The sequence below is a fragment of the Gopherus evgoodei genome, chromosome 1, assembly GCF_007399415.2.
Source record: "Gopherus evgoodei ecotype Sinaloan lineage chromosome 1, rGopEvg1_v1.p, whole genome shotgun sequence".
Taxonomy (NCBI): Eukaryota; Metazoa; Chordata; order Testudines; family Testudinidae; genus Gopherus; species Gopherus evgoodei.
The window spans coordinates 137,173,081-137,198,519 of record NC_044322.1 but is presented as its reverse complement, the minus strand read 5'-3'; the positions used below and the strand labels follow the sequence as shown (position 1 = coordinate 137,198,519).

Below are 25,439 nucleotides of genomic sequence, written 5' to 3'. Positions count from 1 at the left end.
TCCAGAATAATGAAAAAATAAAGAGAACATTGTGATAAAGTAATGTGAAGTATGAGTTAATTCAGTATAGCTCACCAAGAACAAAGGTATTTCTGCAAAAGCTTTCCATTTATATAGTAAATTTTCAGTAATCTTATTGGATTGATATCTGCTGAATCAGAATTAGTCTATTAGTTCACTACCTAATTTTGTAGAATAAAATACTGGTCAAATTTTTTAAAACAATTTTCTTTTACTTTATGTCAATGATGCCACACCTATAATCATTGAAGAGACACTGACACCCAGTTTGTCCTGTTTTCCCCCCCCCTTAATTTTTTTTTTTGGGGGGGAACAGTACATTCAAAATATAACATGAACTCTGCAATGATCTTTTCTAATTGATTTAAAAAAATCAAAGCCATCGGGCCCAGCACTAATAAAGAGACTTATATAGACAAGCCAATTTGTGGTGAAAACAAGAACCAGATTTCAGTTTTAAGTTTCAAGCATTTATTATAAATGGTCAGTCAAAAAAAAAAAAAAAAAAAAGGTGGGGGGGGGAAGACCCTTAAAAATTTATGAAAGATACCATGTCTCCTTTTAGGCTTTACATTTTTAGATCATTTCAATATAAATATTTACAGAAATGAGTACAAAGAATCTTTGCTAGAATAAATTCTCACTCGTTTTATATACCATTCCTAAAATGCTTTCAAAGAAGCAGCAGATACTATATTTTTCATAGTCTGTCTAATATACTCAATCTTTTCCTGATCTGGCTTGTTTCCTCCAAATATTCATGCATGACTGAATGATTGCACATTTCTCAGAAATGTTTCTTACATTGATTTTTAGCTTTTATATGAATCATGCAGTTGACTATTGCTGACCTACTTAACAGCAAGTTGCTTTGAAGTTCGTATAAAGAGTTCCTTCCACAACAACGTGAAATTAGTAAACATTAAAGTAGGAAAATTTAATAAAACAAAATATCTATAATTAATTAAGACAGCATCTCAAAAGACGTATTTTTATCAAATTTCTTCAGAATTATGGCAGGCATTTTTTCTGGGGAATACGGCTACAAACTGATGTACTGTGTATACTATTTGGCATGAAATATTTATACAATAGTTTTACATTCAGAAAAAAACAAAAATAAAGACTTAACCATGATAAGAATGCTGTTCCTGAATTTCAAAAAGAATCACCATTTAACTACTGTGTACTATAGGGCCATGTCTCCCTATTTTCATATACATTATGTACATACACACATCATGTAAGAAAAATCTAACCTGTACTATATAACAATTCTGTTAAAAAAAAAAAAGTTATTTTTTTAAATAAATTTAAGCAGCCTGCTTGCACCTTTTAGTATATCCTGTACGCATGAGAATGAATGAAACTAAAAAGGTGACATTCAAAGTACTTCAACCAAAAAGAGAAAAATAATATATTCTATGCAGTTTTAAAGTTACGGTATATTGTTACATTTACTCATCTTTTCTGTTTGGTAATATTCAGTAACTTGTCCAGTGAACATAGCTCCTAGCTCTTTTAATATCTTCTTTTTTCTGTACTGTAAGCATCAAGACAGTTTCAGTAAATTTCTGAACTCTTGTTGGTCTTTCGTTTCTTCTTTTAACAGCAAATAGTATGACTCAGCTTTGTACTTTACAGCACAGACCTCTCTCGTTTTTGGTAGTTTCAGGGTTTAATGGAGCAGCATTGGATTCTCTCTCCTTTCAAACCGATTAACACAGCCAGCAGGGGTAATGCAAAGCATTGCTGTTTAGCATCTCTGAGTGTACAACACGTAGAAGCAAAAGGCAGCAATAGCAACTAAGAACAATGCTAATACAACTATTAGCTGCTGGAACCAGACACAGCAATCAATCTGCTCTTGAAGCCTTCTATTAACCTGTAATAATTGAGTTAGCTGAAAAGAAAAACAGGTTATATGATATTAAACAGCTTTTAGCTGAATGAACTCTCTTATCTCCAGTGATTTTAGCTGTACGTAATTCTGAGAAGCAGTTACAATACTAAATTAGCCAACAGTATATTTTATAAGATACACACAAAACATCTTCAAGAATTCCTCTATCACAATGTGCTCCCATAATTTGGATCACATCTGTAGAAGATATTATTTCAGAGGTATAAGCAATTCTATCTTAACCTATAGCTAGCTAGCTATATCTATGTATGTATGTATATAAAAAATGACACTTTTCTACTAATCGACAGATAGGGACCCTTAGCAATTCTACTCCTCAAGGTATGTAATACATATAAAAGGAATGAGAGTAGTGTGTTGGAAGTGGAAAATGTAGCCGAGTTCATTATATCAAGAATAATTAAAATAATGATGTCACTGTATTTAGTTTACAGTTACTCTGAAGCATTCAATTCCTCCACTGAAAATATTTTCAGTTTTGAACTTGTTTTGTACTATTTCATTAAATCTTCTACTGCCATTTATAGCAGCAAGCTATTAATCTATAATTCTGTCCAATGACCATTTTGTATGAAAGAATACTCTTACCTGTAAGTGTAAATCTTCATTGGTTTTTGTAGGAATATTAAATGAATTCTCTTTTAATGTCAGAGTAGAAGGCTTGCTACTTTCTACAACATGACATCTTAACCTGTGAAAATTTAAATTTATATTACTATAAAGTCTGTTGCTTTAACTAAAACAAAAAAAACATTTAAAGGACAAAAAACCTAAAACACACTATTCGTAATATATTACAGTTCAATCATGTTATCACTGAATAGTTCAGTACATCATTCTTATCAAAGAGATGATTCTGACTCCAATGAAGTAGACAGGAGATAGATCATGCCCAAAATACCATGGTTACATTGTGACAGCTTTTGAAGTATGAAAGCCAGGACCGGTGCTAGGGGTTTGAGCGCCCTAGGCGGACGGCAATTTCACCGCTCTGCGCGCTGGTCTGCGGCTCCGCTGGAGCTGCTGCAGTGGTGCCTGCAGAGGGTCCCGGTGCTCCGTAGCTCCGCTGGAGCTGCCGCAGTGATGCCTGCGGGCGGTCCACTGGAGCTGCACGAGCAGCCGACCGTCCGCAGGCAGCTCCACCGGAGCCGCGGAGCACCGGACCCTCCGCAGGCACCACTGCGGCAGCTCCACCGGAGCCGTCTGCCGCCTCCTCCGGCAAAACGGCGCCCACCAATTATTCTGGTGCCCTAGGCGATTGCCTAGGCTGCCTAAATGGTAGCTCCGGCCCTGATGAAGGCAGAACAGGAACAGAATAACCCCTTACAACAGTGGTTCTCAACCTATTTACCATTGCTGGGTTGGCCACATTTGCAGCTCTTTATGTGTTATTTGGGCTGCAGCTACACAATATATATACACTACAGGTATGGCCCTGAGGTTGTCACATGGACCACAGCTGTTTGCTGATTGAGCCGCAAGTGGCCCACAGGCCGCAGGTTGAGAACCACTGCCTCAGAATATATCACTTACCTTTATGCTTTTAATCTTACATAGTTACATACACTATATAGCTGATTATAACCCAAGATTCAATACCAAAGAAATGTTGTTTCATTTATGTTAAATATAAAATATTCAGAGAAAGCAGAAACAGAATTTCAAAGCATGCCTAAATATACTTAGTTACCAGCTTCAAGACATGGTTTACAATAACAAGGTAAAAAAAACAAACGTTACTTGAGAAAAAATAACCAGTGCATGCATCTGATGTCACACATGATATTGAAAATTAAAGCATTTTATAAAAAACACAGCAGGAACCAATTTGGAAACATTTAAGCCCATTAGAAGAGATGGATGCATTTATTTGCTTGCAGGGAGTGGGGTGGGTGAGGAAAAATCGAGCTTATCATGAGACTTTCAGTCTTCTTACGTGAGAAGAATGGAAATACTAAAACTTTAGAGAGAAGAATAAAGCAGAATAAAAAGGACAGAATGCTTTGGAATAACTTGTTTTTGAAAAAACAAAATGCTAACTGGCTTCCTCTGGGAGAGGTCTTAGCAAGATGGAGCTATTCGTCTGCGTCTATAAATATTCAAACAACAATGCACGATTTTAGGTGGGCAATAATGACATGCTCTACTGCACTTGATATAGGTTTACTTGAAAATGAAAAGGTCAGCACTGTATAAATCTACATGCCACATTCCACATTACTGGATCAAGCACATTTCAAAACATCTTGCTTCCTGGTGCATTCATTTGTATTGGTTTATTAGTCAAGTATCCCTTGAAGGCTGTTGTGGCAGCTTTAATATAGTCAAGCAATTTCTCACTATTGCTCAATAGTCTACCCAAACAAAATACTAGTGTCTAAGCAAGAAAGCATTTACTTACATTTTACAAACTCAGTGTGCAAATGCACACAGTTTACCTTTCCAATATGTGTAAACAAAAATGATCTAAAAATTGTGTCATGTTTTCCTATATAAAACTTTATTCTTTTCTGTGGGGATTTTGGAAGAATCTACCCTTACACGATTTGTATTTTGAAAAAAAGCAGCTAAAATGTGAGAAATAATCCCACAATTCCTTGAAAAGTGACATTGCTTTTACACTTTCCAGAAAGAATAAGTTTATTGAATGACAGAGCAACAGAAAATTTACCTAATGGTTGCATTTACCAACTGCTTAATTATCATAAAATATTCTCTTATGTGCATCTATATATCATTTTGAATTACATGACTAGGTTCAACATTCACATCTCAAACATATATGAGCTGGAAAAACAGATTTAATTAAACCACAAAGAAGCAATTTAGTAAAACATGAATTTCAGTAAAAGGAGGGAGGGGGAAAACGTATGATGAAGAGAGCTCTTAGGTTGTAAGGCCCTAACAAACTTGCCAATTTTATTAAAGCCAAGTGCTTCCATCCTCCAGACTTTACTTTAATTGCTGTTAACTTTTTCCAACATTCACACTGCAGGATGAAATTTTCCAGATCTGTTTTCTACTAGAGAATGAATGTTATGAGATATGCTTTTTGTTGTCCTGGTGAAAACTGATTTGGATTTAGCTAAATTCTGGAAGTTCTAAGTGAAAGTGTATGTTATGTTATGCAGAACATTTTCCCAAAAATGTATAGAAGAACAGTTGTTAGTAAGGGTAATTAAGTGTATGTATGAAATAAAGTGGAGTTCTGGAGAAGCTCTGCATCATGGATTAAGGTATACGCTCATTAAAGCAGGTCTGGTGGCTCTGCAGGAGACATTTCTACCAGTACACGTCTGATGGGGGAAAAGAGCACTCTAGCATTGGCTAGAAAATATTTCTATATTATCTATTTTTTCTTTCTAACTATTTGCTCTTTAGAAAACACCTATGAAATTATACCACCCTGCCCCTCCTAAAAAAAAAAAAAAAAAGACTATCAAGAGAATGCTGAACGGCAGTTCTAATCTAAAAAGTGATTTTATAAAAATAGCACTTTCTTACTCAGCATATCTACTTTGTCTATGCAGTAACATCTGTTCACTTTAGTTACAAAAATAATTTTTCCTACTGCTACTTACTCGTGTTAACACTTAACATTGTGAGAGTTCGGTTCTATTACAGCTTATGCATCAATAACAAACTAAGTGCCAATCAATTTTACCTGTAAAACCACTGCAGGCAATGGGAATGAACAGGGGTCACCAAGAGCATAATTCAACTTGTAGAATCTTTAATGTTGGTGATGATGCACAAATACGAGAAATGAGAATACAAAACCCACATAAGAAAAGCCTTTAAGCCAACTATATGCGTACCTAAGTTCCATCACTTTGTTTCTAGGGACTTCTTTCCAAAACTGAGCTAATTCTGGTACACCTGCTGCAGAAGCCTGGTCCATTTCTGCTGCCATTATCAGGAAACGGTCCTGCAGGGAAGCGGCAAAACCTACCCTCAACCAAAAAATCCAAAACAATAAATTTAGTGGAGGTTGTACATTTACACTAAAACACCACTTTTACCTCTCTAGGAAGGAAATTAAAAAATAATTTTAGTTACAAAGGAAAAAGTGAACTGTGTGGTTTAAGTAAATTTAACAGAACAGCACAAATACTAGAAAAAGGAGGTTACTCACCTGTAACTGGAAGTTCTTCGAGATGTGTGGTTCCTGTGTGTATGTCACACACGAGTGTGCATGCTCGCCATGCACCCGAGTCCAGAAGTGTTTCTTACAATGTCCGTTGACTTGCACATGCATAGGGAGTCTCCTAGTGGCTCCCAAGACGAGGATATAAGATGGAGTGCGAGTCGATGCCATTCCAGTTCCCCTCTTACCATTACAAAATCCAGTTTAAAGCAGAGGGGTGGAGGGCGGGTAGTGGACTACAGAGAGGGGCCACACAACTCAAAGAACCTCCAATTACAGGTAAGTAACTTTCTCTTCTTTGAGTGATGGTCCTTATGTGTATTCCACACGTGAGTGTCTTGCGAGCAATGATCAACACGGAGGTGAGTGTGAGGATACTAATGGCTCTGCGATTTGTAGTATAGCATTGCCCACAGCTGTGTCTCTCGTTGCCACTTGTGTTATGGCATAGTGTGCCATGAAAGTGTGGACAGAACGCCACGTCACAGCTCAAGAGATGTCTTGCCAGGACACATTCGCCAGTGAGGCTGAGAAGGCGACTTGTGCCCATGTAGAATGGGCCATGATCCTGCCTGGCGGAGATAGCTGAAATGTTTGTAGCATTTGAGGATGCGCTCCAAGACCCATTTGGAGATGGGCTGGGATGGGAGGGCTTGTCCATTTGACCTTTTGGCAATGGCCATCAATAGTTTAAGTGATTTTTGAAATGGTCCAGCCCTGTGGAGGAAGGACACTAGCGTGCATCAGACATCAAGGGAGTGCAGACCCTGTCAGTGGGGAGGCGTGTGGCTTTGGGCAGAATACTGGCAAGTGGATGGACTGATTGAGGTGGAACTCAGATACCACTTTTAAAAGGTATTGGGATGCAGCCATAAGGATATCTTGTCCTTGTGGAATATCGTGTGTGTGTGGGGGGGAGGGATGTCTGGTATCATGGCTGCAAGCTCACTGACTTCTCTGGTCAAGGTTATGGCTACCAAGAATGTCACTTTCATTGAGAAGTGGGAGAAAGAGTATGTGGCCATTGGTTCAAAGGGTGGTCTTGTGAGGGCAAAGAGAATGAGATTAAGGTCACACGAGGGTGTGGGCTTCAGCACTAGTGGAAAAATGCTGAATAATCCTTTCATGAAGTGGATAGTGATATGGTGAATAAACACAGAGGGATGGGTGGTATTGTGCATGCCGGTGAGTGTTCCAGATGTTTGGGTGCCCTGGTGACCATCGGTACCATTGGATTCCATTGGAGCCTGGCCTTGCCTTGCATATGGGGTATCTTGGGTGCTGGTCCAGCCGGATCTACATGTGACATCATCCCCAACTCGGCTTGAGGAGGAAACACTGAACTTGGGTGCAGTCCTTTGCAGAGACTTGACTCTTGTGCCTGTCAGAGCTTTTCACTCTCATATTAGGACTTGTTCTTAGCCTATGGAGATCCAAGGCAGGCACTGTGCCTGGAGCGGGCACTCACTGCCGATGGTGGCCGCTGTACTGGGTGTGTGTGGTGGGGTCTCCTGGGCCGGGATCTGAGCGAGCCTGGGGCTGCATGACCTCCTCCATAAGATATTTGTGGAGGCAGAGCTTGTGGGCTTCCCTGGTCCTCGGCAGGAAGGACTTACAAAGGGCGCAGCATGCCACAGTGTGTGCCTCATCCAGGCAGTAGAGACTCACACAGATGGAGTGTGGGTAGAAGACACAATTTTTGAAGCCTGGGATCATGGGGATAGTCCTCGAGGCAGGGTGTAGGGGGATGCAGTTCCCAAACAGGGAAGAGACCTACTATATTAACTACACTAGATAAGAACATAAGAATGGCCATACTGGGTCAGACCAAAGGTCCATCTAGCCCAGTATCCAGCCTTCAGGCAGTGGCCAATTACAGGTGTCTCAGAGAGAATGAACAGAACAGGTATCATCAAGTGATCCAACTCCTGCTGCCCATTTCCAACTTCTGGCAAACAGGCTAGGGACTCCATCTCGGCCCATCCTGGCTAATAGCCATTGATGGACCTATCCTCCATGAATTTAACAGGGTTCAAAAAAGAACTAGATATAGTCTTGGCCTTCACAACATCCTCTGGCAAAGAGTTCCACAGGCTGACTGAATGTTGTATGAAAAAATACTTCCTTTTGTTTGTTTTAAACCTGCTGCCTATTAATTTCATTTGGTGAGCCCTAGTTCTTGTGTTATGAAGAGTAAATAACATTTCCTTATTTACTTTCTCCACATCTCTCTATGATTTTATAAACTTCAATCATATCCCTCCTTAGTTGTCTCTTTTCCAAGCTGAAAATTCCCAGTCTTATTAATGTGTCCTCATATGAAAGCTGTTCCACACCCCTAATAATTTTTTTTTGCCCTTTTCTGAACCTTTTCCAATTCTAATGTATCTTTTGAGATGGGGCAACCACATCTGCACACAGTATTCAAGATGTGGGCGTACCATGGATTTATATAGAGGCAATATGATCTTTTCTGTCTTATTAACTATCCCTTTCTTAAGGATTCCCAACACTCTGTTTGCTTTTTTAACTGCCACTGTAAATTGAGTGGACGTTTTCAGAGAACTATTCACAATGACTCCAAGATCTCTTTCTTGAGTGGTAACAGCTAATTCAGACCCCATCATTTTACAGCTATTGTTGGTATGTTTTCCAATGTGCATTACTTTGCATTTATCAACATCACATATGGAGATATACCTATCTCATAGAACTGGAAGGGACCTTGAAAGGTCATTGAGTCCAGTCCCCCTGCCTTCAGTAGCAGGACCAAGTACTGTCCCCGACAGATTTTTTTTTTCCCCCTCCAGATCCCTAAATGGCCCTCTCAAGGATTAAACTCATAACCCTGGGTTGAGCAGGTCAATGCTCAAACCGCTGAGCTATCTCTCCCCCCTGAATATCGAATTTCATCTGCCATTTTGTTGACTGGTCACTTAGTTTTGTGAGACCCTTTTGTAGCTCTTCACAGTCTCCTTAGGACATAACTATCTTGAGTATTTTTGTATCATCTGCAAACGTTGCCACCTCAGTTTACCCCTATTTCCAGATTATTAATGAATATCTTGAACAGTACAGACCCCTGGGGGGGGGGACACCACTATTTACCCCTCTCCATTCCGAAAACTGACCATTTATTCCTACCCTTTGTTTCCTATCTTTTAACCAGTTACCAATCCATGAGAGGACCTTCCTTCTTATCCCATGACAGTTTATTTTGCATAAGAGCCTTTGGTGAGGCACCTTGTCCAAGGCTTTCTGAAAATCTAAGTACATTATATCCTCTGGGCCCCTCTTGTCTACATGCTTGTTGACCCCCTCAAAGAATTCTAGTAGATTGGTGAGGCATGATTTCCCTTTACAAAAACCATGTTGACTCTTCCCCACAAATCATGTTCATCTATATGTCTGACAATTTTGTTCTTTACTACAGTTTCAACCAGTTTGTCCGGTATTGACATCAGGCTTACCAGCTTGTAATTGCTGGGATCACCTCTGGAGTCCTTTTTAAAAATTGGTGTCACATTAGCTATCCTCCAGTCATTTGGTACAGAAGCTGATTTAAATTATATGTTGCAAACTACAGTTAGTAGTTGTGCAATTTCATATTTGAGTTCCTTCAGAACTCTTGGGTAATACCATCTGGTCCTGGTCACTTATTACTGTTTAGTTTATCAATTTGTTTCAAAATTACCTCCAATGACACCTCAATCTGAGAAAGTTCCTCAGATTTGTCACCTAAAAAGAATGTCTCAGGTTTGGGAATCTCCCTCACATCCTTAGCTGTGAAGATCAATGCAAATAATTCATTTAGTTTCTTCGTAATGGGCCTATCATCCTTGAGTGCTCTTTTAGTATCTTGATTGTCCAGTGGCTCCACTGGTTGTTTAGCAGACTTCCTACTTCTGATGTACCCCCAAAAAATTTGCTATCACTTTTTGAGTCTTTGGCTAGCTGTTCTTCAAATTCTTTTTTGGCCTTCCTAATTATATTTTTACATTTCATTTGTCAGAGTTTATGCTCCTTTCTATTTTTCTCAACAGAATTTAACTTCCACTTTTTAAAGGATGCCTCTTTGCCTCTCACTGCTTCTTCTACTTTGCTGTTTAGCCATGGTGGCACTTTGTTAGTTCTCTTACTATGTTTTTTAATTTGGTGGTACATATTTAAGTTGAGCCTCTATTATGGTTTCTTAAAAAAGTTTCCATGCAGCTTGCAGGGATTTCACTTTTGGCGCTGTACCTTTTAATTTCTGTTTTACTAACTTGCTCATTTTTGTGTAGTCCTCCTTTCTGAAATTAAATGCTAGTGTTGGGCTGCTGTGGTGTTTTCCCCGCTACAAGGATGTTAAATTTAATTATATTATGGTCACTATTACCAAGCATCCAGCTATATTCACCTCTTGGACCAGATCCTGTGCTCCACTTAGGACTAAATCAAGAATAACCTCGTCTCTTGTGGGTTCCAGGGCTAGCTGCTCCAAGAAGCAGCCATTTAAGGTGTGAAGAAACTTTATTTTTGCATCCCGTCCTGAGGTGACATGTACTCAGTCAATATGGGGATAGCTGTAATTCTCCATTCCTGATACTTGTCCCCCTTATAATTGTGTTTTTTATTTTTATAGCCTCTCTAATCTCCCTGAGCATTTCACAGTAACTATCACCATCCTGGTCAGGTGGTCAGTAATAGGTCCTTACTGCTATATTCTTATTATTAGAGCATGGAATCACTATCCAAAGAGATTGCATGGTACAGTTTGGTTCATTTAAGATTTTTACTTCATTTGATTCTATGCTTTCTTTCACATAGTGCCACTCTCCTACCAGCATGACCTGTTCTGTCCTTCTGATATATTTTGTACCCTGGTATTACTATGCCCCATTGATTATCCTCATTCCACCAAGTTTTTGTGATGCCTATGATATCAATATCTTCATTTCTTATTATTTAGACTTCTAGCATTTGTATAAAAGCACTTTAAAAACTTGTCACTTACATGATGTAATTGAATGGGACTCTTTTTCATATGACTTTCTCATCAGATTCTACCCGTATTTTATCATCTTCAATCCTCTCCTCCTTACTAGGACATAGGCCTGGTCTACACTACGAGTTTATATCAAATTTAGCAGCATTAAATCGAATTAACCCTGCACCCATCTACACAATGAAGCCATTTTTGTTGACATAAAGGGCTCTTAAAATTGATTTCTGTACTCCTCCCGGACAAGGGGAGTAGCACTGAAATCGACATTGCCTGTTCGAATTAGGGTTATGGCGGACGCAATTCAACAGTATTGGCCTCCGGGAGCTATCTCACAGTGCACCATTGTGACTGCTCTGGACAGCAATCTGAACTCAGATGCACTGGCCAGGTAGACAGGAAAAGCCCCGCAAACTTTTGAATTTCATTTCCTGTTTGCCCAGTGTGGAGAGCTGATCAGCACAGGTGACCATGCAGTCCCAGAATCAAAAAAGAGCTCCACCATGGACCGTACAGGAGGAACTGGATCTGATTGCTGTATGGGGAGATGAATCAGTGCTATCAAAACTCTTCCAAAAGACGGAATGCCAAAATATTTGAAAAAAATCTCCAAGGCCACAATGGACAGAGGCCACAACAGGGACTTCAAACAGTGCTGTGTGAAACTTAAGGAGCTGAGACAAGCGTACCAGAAATCCAAAGAATTAAACGGATGCTCCGGGACAGAGACACAGACATGCCGCTTCTACGCGGAACTGCAGGCAATTCTAGGCGGGGGGGGGGGGCGCCACCACCATCCCACCCATCCATGGACTCTGATGATGGGGTACTCTCAGTCACCATGCCTGAGGATTTTGCGGACAGGGAAGATGATGATGAGAAGGAGGACAACGTTGAGGACAGCACACAGCACACCATTCTCCCTGATAGTCAGGATCTTTTTCTCATCCTGACTAAAATACCCTCCCAACTCTCCCAAGGTGGTATCTCAGACCATGAAGCTGTAGAAGGGACCTCCAGTGAGTGTACATTTGTAAATATAAAACATGGTTTGAACGCAAGGGTTTAATGATTAATTTGCTCTGAAGACTTGGGATGCATTCGTGGCCAGTATAGCTACTGGAAAAGTTTGTTAACGTGTCTGGGAATGGAATGGAAATCCTCCTGGGACATCTCCATGAAGCTCTCTAAAAGCTTTTGCAGAAGGTTTCTGGGGAGAGCAGCCTTATTCTGTCCTCCATGGCAGGACACTTTACCATGCCATGCTAGCGGTCATTCCAGAGAAAAGCGGGGGGTGGGGGTGGAGGGTGTTAGTTGGTTTCTGCTGCTGCACGTTAACACAAAAACCTCACCCTAAATGGACAACTCAATGGGCTTTGCTTGGTATGGAAAAGGAGGGCGCTGCTGTTATGAAAGACTATGACTTACCATGGCCGCCTGCAAGCCAAATTCTGTTGCCTGGAGTGTTTGATCTCTAACATCAAAGCCACAGGCACTCAATATAAGATGCAAAAAATGACCTTGTACTGAAATCACATATGCTATGTAACGTGAATAGTGTTGTTCACCATGAATGAGTACCCCTTGTTCTGTAAAATGTATCTTTTTAAATATTGCTCTCACTTTTTTTTCCCTCCTGCAGCTGCGAATGTTTCAAGCCTCCCTCCTCCATCCCAAAGGCTATCTGAGATAAGGAGGTGAAAAAAGCCACATGTGTGATGAAACGTTCTCTGAGCTCATGCAGGCATCCCGCACTGAAAGAGCTCAGCAGAAAGTGCCGGGGGACAATAGCACAGGACAGGAAAGCAGCCAGTTAATGTGAGCAGAGGTGGCAGCAGGAAGATCAGAGGAGGCAGGATGCAACACTGGGGCTACTGCGGGAACAAACAGACATGTTTTCAAAGCTTCTCTGATGTGCAGCGTGCTCTGCTGTGCTCTTGTAATTCCCCTGGTGTCTGGCTGTGCATAATCAGTGGCCAGGCGATTTGCCTCAACCTCCTGCCCTGCCATAATCATCTCCCCCTTACTTTCAGAGAGATTGTGGAGCACACAGCAAGCAGCAATAACAATAGAGATATTGGTTTCGCTGAGGTCTGAGCGAGTCAGTAAACTGCGCCAGCGACCCTTCAAACGTCCAAATGCACGTTCTAACACCATTCTGCACTTGCTCAGCCTATAGTTGAACAGCTCCTTACTACTGGTCCAGGGTGCCTGTGTATGGCTTCATGAGGCAGGGCATTAAGGGGTAGGCTGGGTCCTCAAGGATAACTATAGGCATTTCAACATCTCCAACAGTTATTTTCTGGCCTGGGAAGTAAATCCCTTCCTGCAGCCATTTAAACAGACCAGAGTTCCTGAAGACGCAAGTGTCATGAACCTTTTCCGGCCATCCCACGTTGATGTTGGTGGTCCCTTGTGATCCACCAGTAATTGCAGCAGCACTGAAAAGTACCCCTTGCGGTTTAGGTACTCGCTGCCTTGGTGGTCCGGTCCCAACATAGGGATATAGGTCCCATCTATCACCCCACCACAGTTAGGGAATCCCATTGCAGCAAAGCCATCTACTATGATCTGTATGTTTCCCAGAGTCACTAACTTTGATAGCAGCAGCTCAGTGATTGCACTGGCTATTTGCATGACAGCAGCTCCCACAGATTTGCCCACTCCAAATTGATTCCCGACTGACTAGTAGCTGTCTGGCATTGCAAGCTTCCACAGGGCTATGGCCACTCGCTTCTCAACTGTGAGGGCTGCTCTCATCTTGGTATTCTTGCGGTTCAGGGCAGGGGAAAGCAAGTCCCAAAGTTTCGTGAAAATGCCCTTACACATGTGAAAGTTTCAGAGCCAACGGGAATCATCCCAGATCTGCAACACTATGCGATCCCACCAGTCTGTGCTTTTTTCCCGGGCCCAGAATCGGCATTCCACGGCATGAACCTGCCTCATTAACACCATGATGTCCACACTGCCAGGGCCCGTGCTTTGAGAGACGTTTGTGTCCATGTCCTCATCACTCTTTGTCACCACGCTGCAGTCACCTCGTGGCCTGGTTTTTCAGCTTCTGGTTCTGCATAAACTGCACGATAATGTGCGAGGTGCTTATAATGCTCATAACTGCTGCGGAGAGCTGAATGGGCTCCATGCTTGCCGTGCTATGGTGTCTGCTCAGACAATCCAGGGAAAAGGGTGCAAAATGATTGTCTGCTGTTGCTTTCACGAAGGGAGGGTTGACTGAAGACATTTACTCACAACCACTAGCAACAAATTTTTGGCTCCATCAGGCATTGGGAGCTCAACCCAGAATTCCAACGGGCAGTGGGGACTGCGGGAACTGTGGGATAGTTACCACAGTGCACCGCTTGGAATGCTGATGCTTGCCACGGTACTATGGATGCACACCGCCGAATTAATATTCTTAGTGTGGACACATGCACTCGACTTTATACAATCTGTTCCCAAAAATCCACTTCTGTAAAATTGGAATAATTCAGTAATGTAGACATACTCATAGAGGATCTTCATTAATAGATACTCCTCTAAGGGATGCCTTCCTGAGTAGCCCCATACGCGGTTAAGGGTTGTTGGGTGCTAAAGAGCTTGGGGATCAAAGCCTCACTAAGAAGCTCTCAGCCTTGCCTAGCACTGTAAGTTAACTTATCTATCTATACTAACAAAATTATTTACATGCTATAAACAAAGTAAAATCACTCTCTTAGCAGACTGAGCGTGAAGAAACAGGGCTTCGGACTGAGGCCAGGAAGAGGTGAGAAGGAACTGGAGTGGCATCAACCGACACTACTACTTATCCTCGCCTGGGAGCCACGAAGAGACTCACTATATATGTGTAGGTCAACGGACACTGCTGAAAAACATTTCCGGACTCGGGCGCATGGCATCCATGCGTACCCACATATGGAATACAAATAGGGACTATCACTCGAAGAAGGTAGCTATACTGCAACTACAATAGGTGTCAAAAAATTGTGACGTCACACAGGAATAAAGGAGAAAACACATTAAACCGTAGGAATTAAAATTTTCCTAATGGAGACTATTTAGTTAAAATGCAACAGCAAATCTATGCTAGTGAACAATCCAAAACGTATTTGTTGCTGCTGTTTCACAAAATAGACTTGTTGCATTTGGTAAGATTTGTAAAAAAGCAGCTGGATAGCCATAGAGGCATAAGACAACAAGCTAACAACCACTTTAGTAGATTTATGGTATAATTTGACATAATTACCCTTAAAATTATTTCGACGTGGACCCTTTGAGATTAAAAAGAAAATTAAACAGTGATGCATTTTTAATTAGGAATATTTTAAATGAGAACTCATTTGGAGACATATCTGGCAATATCTGATAGGAAATATAAAGAATGAACTTAGTATTCACTCATGCTAAACTTTCCTCTTTAAAATTTGTTTAAAAGATTTCATATTATTTCATTATAAAAGAGCTAACCAAGCAGAAAGATGCAACTGCTCTTTATAGAAATGTATTCCCAAAATTACTTACATTTTACTTCCATAACACAAAATTTGAATTTCTTTTCCATCAAATATCAGTAAGCAGTAGAATTTCAGTATAATTACAAATCACAAGGATGAAATATTAACATTGTTATCTGTACTGAATGAAATAAATTGTTTTTGTTCAACTTGTCCAGAAGCCAATCTCATTTTCATTGTTTTACACTCAAAATCCTGGGACTTTGGTAAAAAGACAGGACTACTGTTAATTGCATTGGTGATTAACAGAACACTTCTCTACTGGATGAGGAAAATAATTCAAACCAAATTGCCTCAATATACAACTCTAAATATGATGCTTATTTTAAATCCTTCACTAGGGACTACTGCAATAGATTAAAACATCTTTCAGCCATTCTTGCAGATAACCTAACATGGTCCCACTCAATTTTAGTAGCAAAAAACTTGATAATGAAGCAGTGTCAACTGCGATACTACAGCAGTACCAAGAAGAAAAAAAATGCAGTTTGGCTGCCTTGTTATGTTAAGCAAATCTCCATGGTTAGTCCACTGCTCTTCTAGCAGGCCCCAAGGGGGTGTGTCCCACAATTGTGGGTGTGTCAAGCAGTGCCAGGGGGTGTGTCCCACAATTGAGTATATATAGAGGTCAATTCAAAGAAGAGCTGTTAATTGTGCATGTATCTCCTGTAGACTTGTTTGAAAAGTGTGTCCTATGAGTTTCTACTTACCACCATGGAGGGATACTACTATGTCTATTGATGTACCAGGTTCACAGCTACTATTACTTGGTTTAACTCTATACTTGTCAGGAGCAGTTGTTCTCACCTAAAAATAAAAACAAACAAGCATATGGTATATGTCAGATTTTAAACACATTCTGCCTACCAGTTCTGTTACTGCTAATTTACAAAAAAGGAGAAGAGACAGGGTTTGGTGTTCCTAAAATGTTATCAGACCTCTATTATTGCCAAAAGATGGAGTAATGAAGACAATAGATTTAAAAAACCAAAACACACCCCACACCCGTTTCCTTTCTGGGAGTAGTCTTAGAAGCTTCCAATTTCTTCCTCTATCAGTTTTGTCCTTCCCTACTTGGTAAAGACTGATTTCTTTTTTCTTTTTTTATATAAATAAAACTAAAACAAAAATACTGAACATAATACCCGTGAAAGTTGCTAGTATGACAACTTTGAAACCTGAATCATGTATATACGCAGAGAACATGTACGAAGTGGTGGTAAACCAAGTCAATGCACACCTAAATTCATTTAATTTCCTTCATCCCTAAAAATATGGCTACTGAGTTGAACATGGAACCGGGACTGCACTTATTCCTCTGAAGGTGATCTAATGGGGAATGGATTTTTCAGCAGCTTTGACACAGTTGATCACAAAATGCTGATGACTTGTTCCTGGAATAAAGGAAAGGGAGGGGAGATCCAGCAATGGCTGGACACCCAAATATGTGTTAAGACACTACCCTTTCATTATTGTTACTGTTAGTTATCTCATTTGATCTTTATTCCATGAAAGATTTGGGACTTTGCACAAAATCTGCCACAGCAAATTTATATTTCTGTACAAATGAAAAGCACGTGGACAGCAAAACAAAACAATGTATAGACACAAATAATATTTACCTTAAAGGCCACTACATTTTTAGTCACATTTGTCAGAACTATCAAGCATTTTTTCTCTCCAATTTCTTTGGATCCAAAAAACAGCTCTTCTGCCGGACTAATTGAAAATAAAATAAAAATTGGATTATACCATTTTCATTGAGCAATCCACTATTTTTAACACAAATAATCTTTCTAAATCATTTATAATAACACAAATCCGAGTTTATTTATAAAAAAAAGTGCTTTCTATCCATCAGTTACATTCACTGTTAATTAAGTTCTCCACGGGCAAGCTGCCACAATATTCTGCAGCATATTTAAATCTGATAGAATCTAGAGATGGTAACAGTAAAAGGTGTAAGTGTTTTGCATGCGTGCGTGCACTAGGAACTAAAGGTTTGTCTCTCCCATTCCTTGATACTCTCATGTAATTGGAAAAAAGTTGCTTATGCCTCTCTTTCAAAATTGTATGACACAGGTATTATCGTTCTGGAATTTGACATTCTTCTTGAATAGAGAAAACAGGGCAAATGCATGAGCCAAGTAAGAAAAAGATGAGTAATGGAAGGAAGAGAACTGGCACAAGAAAATATTAGTATTTTTTAAAAATACTAATAGATAAAATACTAAAAGATAAAATAATTGAAAGACTCACATAAAAGTGTTATTCTTTTTCCTGACAATATTTTTCTGAAAAGTGAGGGTCATGTTAAGTAATCATGGTCAGATCCTTTCTTTTCCCCAATTTCTTAACAGTAATTTAGCTTGTTTTGACCCCTTCTCCCTCAAAGCTACCTTATGCCTCTACCCACCCCTCATACCAGGGGTTGGCAACCTTTGGCACACAGTCCAAAAGGGTAATCTGCTGGCGGGCCGCGAGACATTTTGTTTACATTGACCATCTGCAAACACAGCCTACCACTGCTCCCAGTGGCTGCAGTCACTGTTCCTGGGCAATGGGAGCTGCAGGAAGGGCGGACAGCACATCCGTTGTCTATATTGGAAAACTTGCATCAGTTAACTAAATTGATCTAGTTTAATTGGTGCAAATCTTAACAGACACATTTACACTACTTTAACCTTTGTTTATATTTGGTTTTAATTTAAATCAGAAACTAAAATTGCATCAAATGAAATACATTTTAAAAATCAACCTGATTATCTTACTTAAGCTAAGCAATTTTAAGCAAGAGTTAAACTAGTTTAAGTTTATGGAGTTTACAATGGTCTAACTAGATCACTTAAAATTTAGTTAAATTGGTCACTTTGCTAATACAGTTAAGCCATTAGACTGTCAATTAGTGCCAGGCACAGACATGGCACTGAAAAAACAACCAAAAAATACTTTTGATCTATGTGGAAAAATTAATGATCACTGAAGGTGTTCATTCACAGAGATAAATATAGTATGCTACAGATACTTAGAATTGTTGAATGGAAGGCAGATAAGTCTGAGAAGATTTCACATCAGACAAAGTAAGAGTTTTTAGAAGACAAAAAATTAAAAAGATTAGTCAAATCGCTTAACTTTTGATTTCAGTTCCTGTGGTTTTAAACTGATTAAATTAATTTTAAGGGAGTGATACACAATGCAACAAAGCAAACAAAATTATTACCTTATATGTAATAATGGTCCTTTAAAAATGGTTAACGCTTTCTTTGCATTTTTTGTTTTGGAATCTGTTTTGTCATTCTCTTCTGGTTTGGAAATTTGTTCTACAGAACATACCTGAGTAAAAATAAAGGAATAAAAATATGAGTCACACACATTACAATCATGTACATATTTCTGCAGTAAACGTAATGGCAAGATGCTCATTCCGCCAAATTTACGTTATTGAATCTGTTAATTTTTGAATTCCCTGTATTTCAATGAATGAACCATGTATGATGGCTTTGAAATATATGCACACAATCAGGCTTCTAATAAATTACATATTTTATATGATGTCTCATTCCCAACAGTTGACAAGAAGAGGTCTTTATTCAGGCCTAATTTGATGGTGTCAAGTTTGCAAATTAATTTCAGTTCTACAGTTTCTCAAAGTCTGTTTTTTTGTGGAAGAATGACGACTTTTATGTTTGTTATTGAGTGTCCAGATTGAAGTGCTCTCCTACTGGTTTTTGAATGTTACAATTCTTGACTTGACAATTCTTAACACCATCAAATTAGGCCTGAATAAAGACTGGGAGTGGCTGGGTCACTACAAAAAATAATTTTCCCTCTGTTAATACTCAGACCTTGTCAACTGCTGGGAATGGGCCATATCCACTCTGATTGAATTGGCCTTGTTAGCACTGACCCCCCCACTTGGTAAGGCAACTCCCATCTTTTCATGTGCTGTATATTTATACTAGCTTATTGTATTTTCCACTCCATGCATCTGATGAAGTGGGTTATATCCCATGAAAGCTTATGCCCATATAAATCTGTTAGTCTCTAAGGTGCCACAAGGACTCCTAGTTGTTTTAACAATATGAAAGAAGCTGAGGTTTCAGTAACTTCATACATATAACATGATTGTTACAATAGCGCAAAGTGGATACTTTTGCCTATTAATGTCACAACCCAGAACTAAATGATTAATTTGGTGATAGGGCTAAAGCAGTTCATTTACAAAGAGTATAAGGTGAAAGCTGAAATTAGCAAAGCAAAAATTTGGTAAGCTTCAGTTAAGTGCAATGAGGGGTGCTTTTGTCATTAAGTTTATTTGCACGAGGGATTCTCTGTATGAAGGTATATTTTGTCACAGACAAAACACACAAAGTAAGCAAGGACAAAGCATGATAATTTGGGAATCAATCCAACTTTTGAATTCTGTTTGACATTATGGATTATGAAATGTTCTTATTAAGAAATTGCTACATCATGAACACTTCACTTTATGAGGATCCACCACTGCTGACAGAACATGCACCAGGTGCACTACTGAGGACAAAAGGAAGATATTTAAGGCTAATGATGGGGGAAAAGTTATGCAAAAGAGAGAAACTGCATCCCAAGGGAAAAGTGACTTCCTCCTCCATTTGAGGAGAGGGTTGAGATGGTGTTTTTTTTAAAAACAGTGGGCAACTACCAGGAGACAGAACAAAGAAAGCAGCTGAGACGGAGGGGGTTTAAATAAGAAAACACAAAAGAACAGAAATCAGATTGCAAGATGAAGCATTGGGCAGGAGGAGACAGCAAAGTCACAGAAAATGGGGAAGGACTCTCTGGGGGAGAAGCCATCCAGCATGTGACCGCCTGCATGAAGCAGCGAAACTGCCTGCTTTACTGGACAGAGACAGCCCCAAGGAACTCTGACATAAGCCCAAAGAATGCTCTGGAGTGGTGAGAAAATTGAAGAAGAGAAAGGCACGTACAGTGTTTTGGTTTGTAGACGTGTACTTTCTTGCCCTTTATATGATTAAGAGCAGTTGCGTTAGGCTATAGCTACGCTACAGGTTGGGGTGTGACTCACAGATCATGTCTGCAGACTTATGCTAGCCCTCATTGAACTAGTGCAGGGGTAGGCAACCTATGGCACATGTGCCGAAGGCAGCACGCGAGCTGATTTTCAGTGGCACTCACACTGCCCAGGTCCTGGCCACTGCTCTGGGGGGCTCTTTTAATTTAATTTTAAATGAAGCTTCTTAAGCATTTTAAAAACCTTATTTACTTTACATACAATAGTTTAGTTATATATTATAGACTTATAGAAAGAGACCTTCTAAAAACGTTAAAATGTATTACTGGCACGCGAAACCTTAAATCAGAGTGAATAAATGAAGACTCGGCACAGCATTTCTGAAAAGTTGCTGACCCCTGAGCTAGTATAAGTATAAATAGTAGTGCAGCCACAGTAGTATGGGCAGTGACAGTAGCAATACAGGTTAGCCATGCTCAGTATGTACCCACTGGCTTCAAGTGGGTTTTTACTCAGCCCAGCTAAGCTATACCTCCACTGCCCATGCTACCGTGATTATGCTACTATCTATACTCACGCTAGTTCATAAGAGGCTAGCCTGAGTATGCATAGACACACTGAGAACCACACCCCTTGCTTGTAGTGTCGATGTAACCTTAGATACTAGGCAAATTGCCAGTGTGTGCTGAATGCTTTAAAACTACTATGTTGCCTCTTAAAGAGAGTTAAACTAAACCAGATGCTTCACACCTTTGGGGTGGAGTTGTGAGAGAGGATGTACTTAAGTATGGGAGAGTCTGAAGGGTCAGTGACTTGCCCAGAGGCAGGCAGCTGGGCAATGGGTTCCAGCTCTCAGAAGGGGATGCCAGATGGAAGGTCTGTGCCCTGAGTGTGCGCCTAGGGACCCCAAAATTGGGGTAGTGGTTGGACTCCATTCAGGCTCTAGAAGATTGGAATCTAGGGACAGAGTCTTAAACCCCCTTCACCGCAGTCTGGTGGGTGGCCAGCAAGGGGGTGTCTGACCGGATCTATGGCAGTGCTTGGGATTAGTGTAGTATAAGAAGCTTTTAAAAACACTTTTGCAAGGGACTTCACTTCTGCTGTTCGTCTGAAAGCCAGGAGCAGATCTTTTAATTGCCTTGGGTAAAAATAGATGCCAAATATGAATTAGGAACAGCTCAGGAAAGAGCAGATTCTGAGCCTGTGTGCACAGTGAGGTCTGGCTTCTGCTCATCAGAAAAATTGGAATTGGTGGCCACACTGCATACATATATCATGGGATGGATGGAGCACCTGCTCCAAGCCAGGGGCAAGACTAGATCCCTTTTTTCTCTCCTAGAGGGTAGGCAGGTAACCAAAGAAACGGTGTCACAGACAATTCCCAAGATGGTCAATAAGATGTAATGGTGATGGTGAGAAGCCCAGAGCTGTGGAGGCTGGAGTGAAGACCGCTTGTGAAGGAGACACAGATGGCGCTGATGGCACTGCTGCACTCCCATGCCTGGAGGCAGGATGGACACACTCCAAACCAGGGTCCCTTCTCCTACACGGCATGCAGATGACCAAGCAGATGGTGCCACAGATGATCCAGAAGACATAGTGGCAATGGTGATAGGTCCAGAGCTATGGAGGCTGGAGGGGAAAAGGCTGCTTGTAAAGGAGAGATAGATGGTGCTGGAGGCCTGGCATCAGAGTGAGCAGACAGAGCAAGAGGATCAGAAGCTTGTTGACCAGGACAAATGCCACCAGTTCAAAACAGGAGAAGAGGGTCAAGTCAAATTCATGGGACCCAGGAGGAGGAACATGAGGGCATATCTAATCAGGTGTTAGCAGACAAATATATGCGGGTATGATGAAGCCCTTCAGTGTGCTTGTAGCCTGAGTCTCAATTCTGGGATGCCAACTGCAGGACTACAGGAAGTGACTTTTCTTAATGTGTTATTCTGTGTAATGATGTAACAGGGATAATTCCAGAGGGCTCAAGTGCAAACCCACCAAGGTAAGACTCAGTACCCAAGGGGGCAAGCTCGCTGTCTATCCTTCCTGGGGCAACTAAGTCAGTACTCACTGCATCTGTGGCTCAGAATCATGCTGGGAGCATTGAGACACTGGCAGGGTTAGATGCCACAGCCAGAACTCCATTGGGAGCAAAGAGACCGAAGCAAAGCTAAAAAGGTGCTGTGTGCCAGAACTCCCTTAGGAAAACGGATATGGAGGGTGTACTGCCAAATTCATGATACCTACCAGAGGGTTGGAAAAGCCCTAAAAGAATATGAAGCGACTGCTTGGGGACATGTAGAAGGAAAAGTGACCCTTAATCTTTAGCTTTAGTGTGGTCATTTACAATGCAATAGAATCAGAGGGAGGTGGGGAAGCACCAGGAGGTGTGAAGAAGGGGACTGTGCATAGATTCCACTTTGCCAGGGGACAGGGACTGCTCTTCACAGCAACACTGTGGTGCGAAGACCCACTCTGCAGGCACCCAAAGCCTGTTGTGGCCACCCTAACCTCTCAGAGGTGTTGGGGTAACTAGAATTAGATGAGGAGGTCCCAGGAACGCTCCACCGCTGTTGATCCCTTTCCTGGAATAATGAGGGAGAAGATTTATACAATGTAGATAGGAACTGACCTATAAATTCACATGTAATTGTACTTTGGTATGATCAGTAGAATTGTTTAATGAATGTATGAAGTTCAAAATTAATAGTAACAAAAGACAATGTCTAAAAATGGGGTATTAGAGCACATCCAGAATACTTGAGTACCCTTACTCTGGGTTGCTTATTTTTTGGACAAGGGAGAAATGTGAATTTGTCTGATCAATTTATCATATCAACCAGGAGTTATTATAAAATGTTCCTCTTTAAAACTGCTCCATCACAAATGCATCTCTGTAAGTGGCTCCACCGTTGCTGGCAGGAAATGCACCAGTAACACTACAGCCTGAGGTGAAATGGAAAGCACTTCAGGTGCAAAACTTATGCAAAAAAGAGCAACTACATCCCAAAAAGAAAGAAGCCAGGTGACCAGGAGGGGTTTAAATAAGGAAACACACAACCAAGAAAGCCGGATGGGAAGAGGAAGCACTGGATGGGAGAGAGCAAAGTTACAGACGATGAGAAAGGAGACTTCATTAGCGAGAAGTCCCCAAAACACGTACCAGCCTGCATGAAGCAGGAAAACCCAAACTCTTTCCTGGAAAGAGTTGAATTTTACAGGTACTCTGAGCCTACCCAAAGAAGGCCCTGGAGTGGTGAGGAAACTGTGTAGGGAAAGGTGTGTACAGTCTATTGTTTTGGGGATCTGTACTCTTGTGTGTTTATATAATTAAAGCAAAAGAGCAGCTGTGTTAGACTCTGGGCAAAGTGTCAGTGGGTGCTTTACAACTATCATGTTTTACAACTACCATGTTGCTTCCAGAGAGTTAAACTGTAAGCGAGAAGCTTCAGACCTTTAGGGTGGAGTTCTTGGAGAAAGTGTGTTTACATATGGCACTGTCTGATGGGTCAGCAACATGCTCAAAGAGGCTAGGAACCTAAACAGCGGGTGCCAGCATTCAGAACATGCCCGATAGAAGGTCTGTGCCAAAGTGTGCCTGCAGACTCCAAGACTAACTATATTCCCATTCGGGAGGCTTAAAACACCCAGAGATCCAGGGACACAGAGGTTTCGATTTCCTTCACAGCAGTCCAGGGGGCGGCCAGCAAGGGGGCACCTGACCAGATTTGTGATACAAAGTTGATATGCAGAAAAGTAAAGTAATAATACCACAATGTTGTTTCTATCTGAAATAAACAAAAGGTAAACCAGTAATAAGTTACTACACAAAAACAGAAATGAGATGAGTATGGAGCATGAGGTATTCACACATGCTACACCTCTACCCCGATATTACGTGACTCGATATAACATGAATTTGGATATGTGGTAGAGCAGTGCTCTGGGGAGGCAGAGCTGCGCACTCCGGTGGATCAAAGCACGTTCGATATAATGTGGTTTCACCTATAACACAGTAAGATTTTTTGGCTCACGAGGACAGCGTTATATTGGGGTAGAGGTGTATTAACTCTTTAGTGAGAAATACACAACACAATTAAGATCAGTATACAAAAGTATTCTAGATTTTATAGCACATACAAATTAAGTTTGAAGTGAGGTTAGAAGGGCGCTTTTCTTGTACACACACACACACACACACACAGTCAGAGGGAGAGATCTGAGGATTTCTTCAAAGAGCAAGTAATCATACACACTTGCAGATGCATCACAGCTGCTGGGAGAGAGTGAAAGTCAGATACAGTGGAGGAAAAACAAAACAAAGTGATTTGCATATATCAATCAGTTTTTAGTGGTGCTTAAATTTAGGGATTAATTTTAACTGGTCAAAAGTTAACCAACAAACTCTAACGAAGATATGACACAGCATAGTTTCAGATTTTAGGGAGCGCACAGCAAGACAACTCTGAGTTCAAGATTAATTCTTTAAGCAACAAAATAACTTTAGTAATCTAGGTGATGATTAGATCAGAGTGAATGTATACAAATGCAAACATAATATCTTCCTACATTTACAGTGTTATCTAGATGAAAAACAGACAATTGAATCAAACACTACAGCAATTCAGTTACAAGGTGTTAGGTTTAATTCCTGTAATAGTCCAGCTATGGTTCTTAGAAGATTTCAAATGTTAAGGCTACTTCAGTGCTCTCTCTTCTTTCCTGTTCTGAGTGTAATTTTACTTGATATTTATTTGGAATCAGGTACTTCAGTAGCATCCACGGAAGTTAAGTTTATTAATTTGGTATATTTCAATATATAAATCCCATCAGCACAAAGATCT

General features: G+C 40.5%; 1 protein-coding gene across 2 annotated transcripts in view; it reads right to left on the bottom strand.

Annotated features, from left to right (window-relative positions):
- Positions 1-325: 325 nt before the first annotated feature.
- MOSPD2 (motile sperm domain containing 2) overlaps positions 326-25,439 on the bottom strand; it is a 61,223-nt gene continuing 36,109 nt past the window's right edge. For both annotated transcript variants that reach the window (XM_030573314.1, XM_030573322.1), the window contains exons 10-15: positions 18,808-18,920; positions 17,210-17,306; positions 16,298-16,394; positions 5,764-5,893; positions 2,534-2,636; positions 326-1,924 (exon numbers count right to left, since the gene is read on the bottom strand). In XM_030573314.1, the coding sequence (XP_030429174.1) occupies positions 1,778-1,924; positions 2,534-2,636; positions 5,764-5,893; positions 16,298-16,394; positions 17,210-17,306; positions 18,808-18,920 (687 nt within the window). In that variant the 3' untranslated portion in view covers positions 326-1,777. The remainder of the gene's footprint in view (positions 1,925-2,533; positions 2,637-5,763; positions 5,894-16,297; positions 16,395-17,209; positions 17,307-18,807; positions 18,921-25,439) is intronic.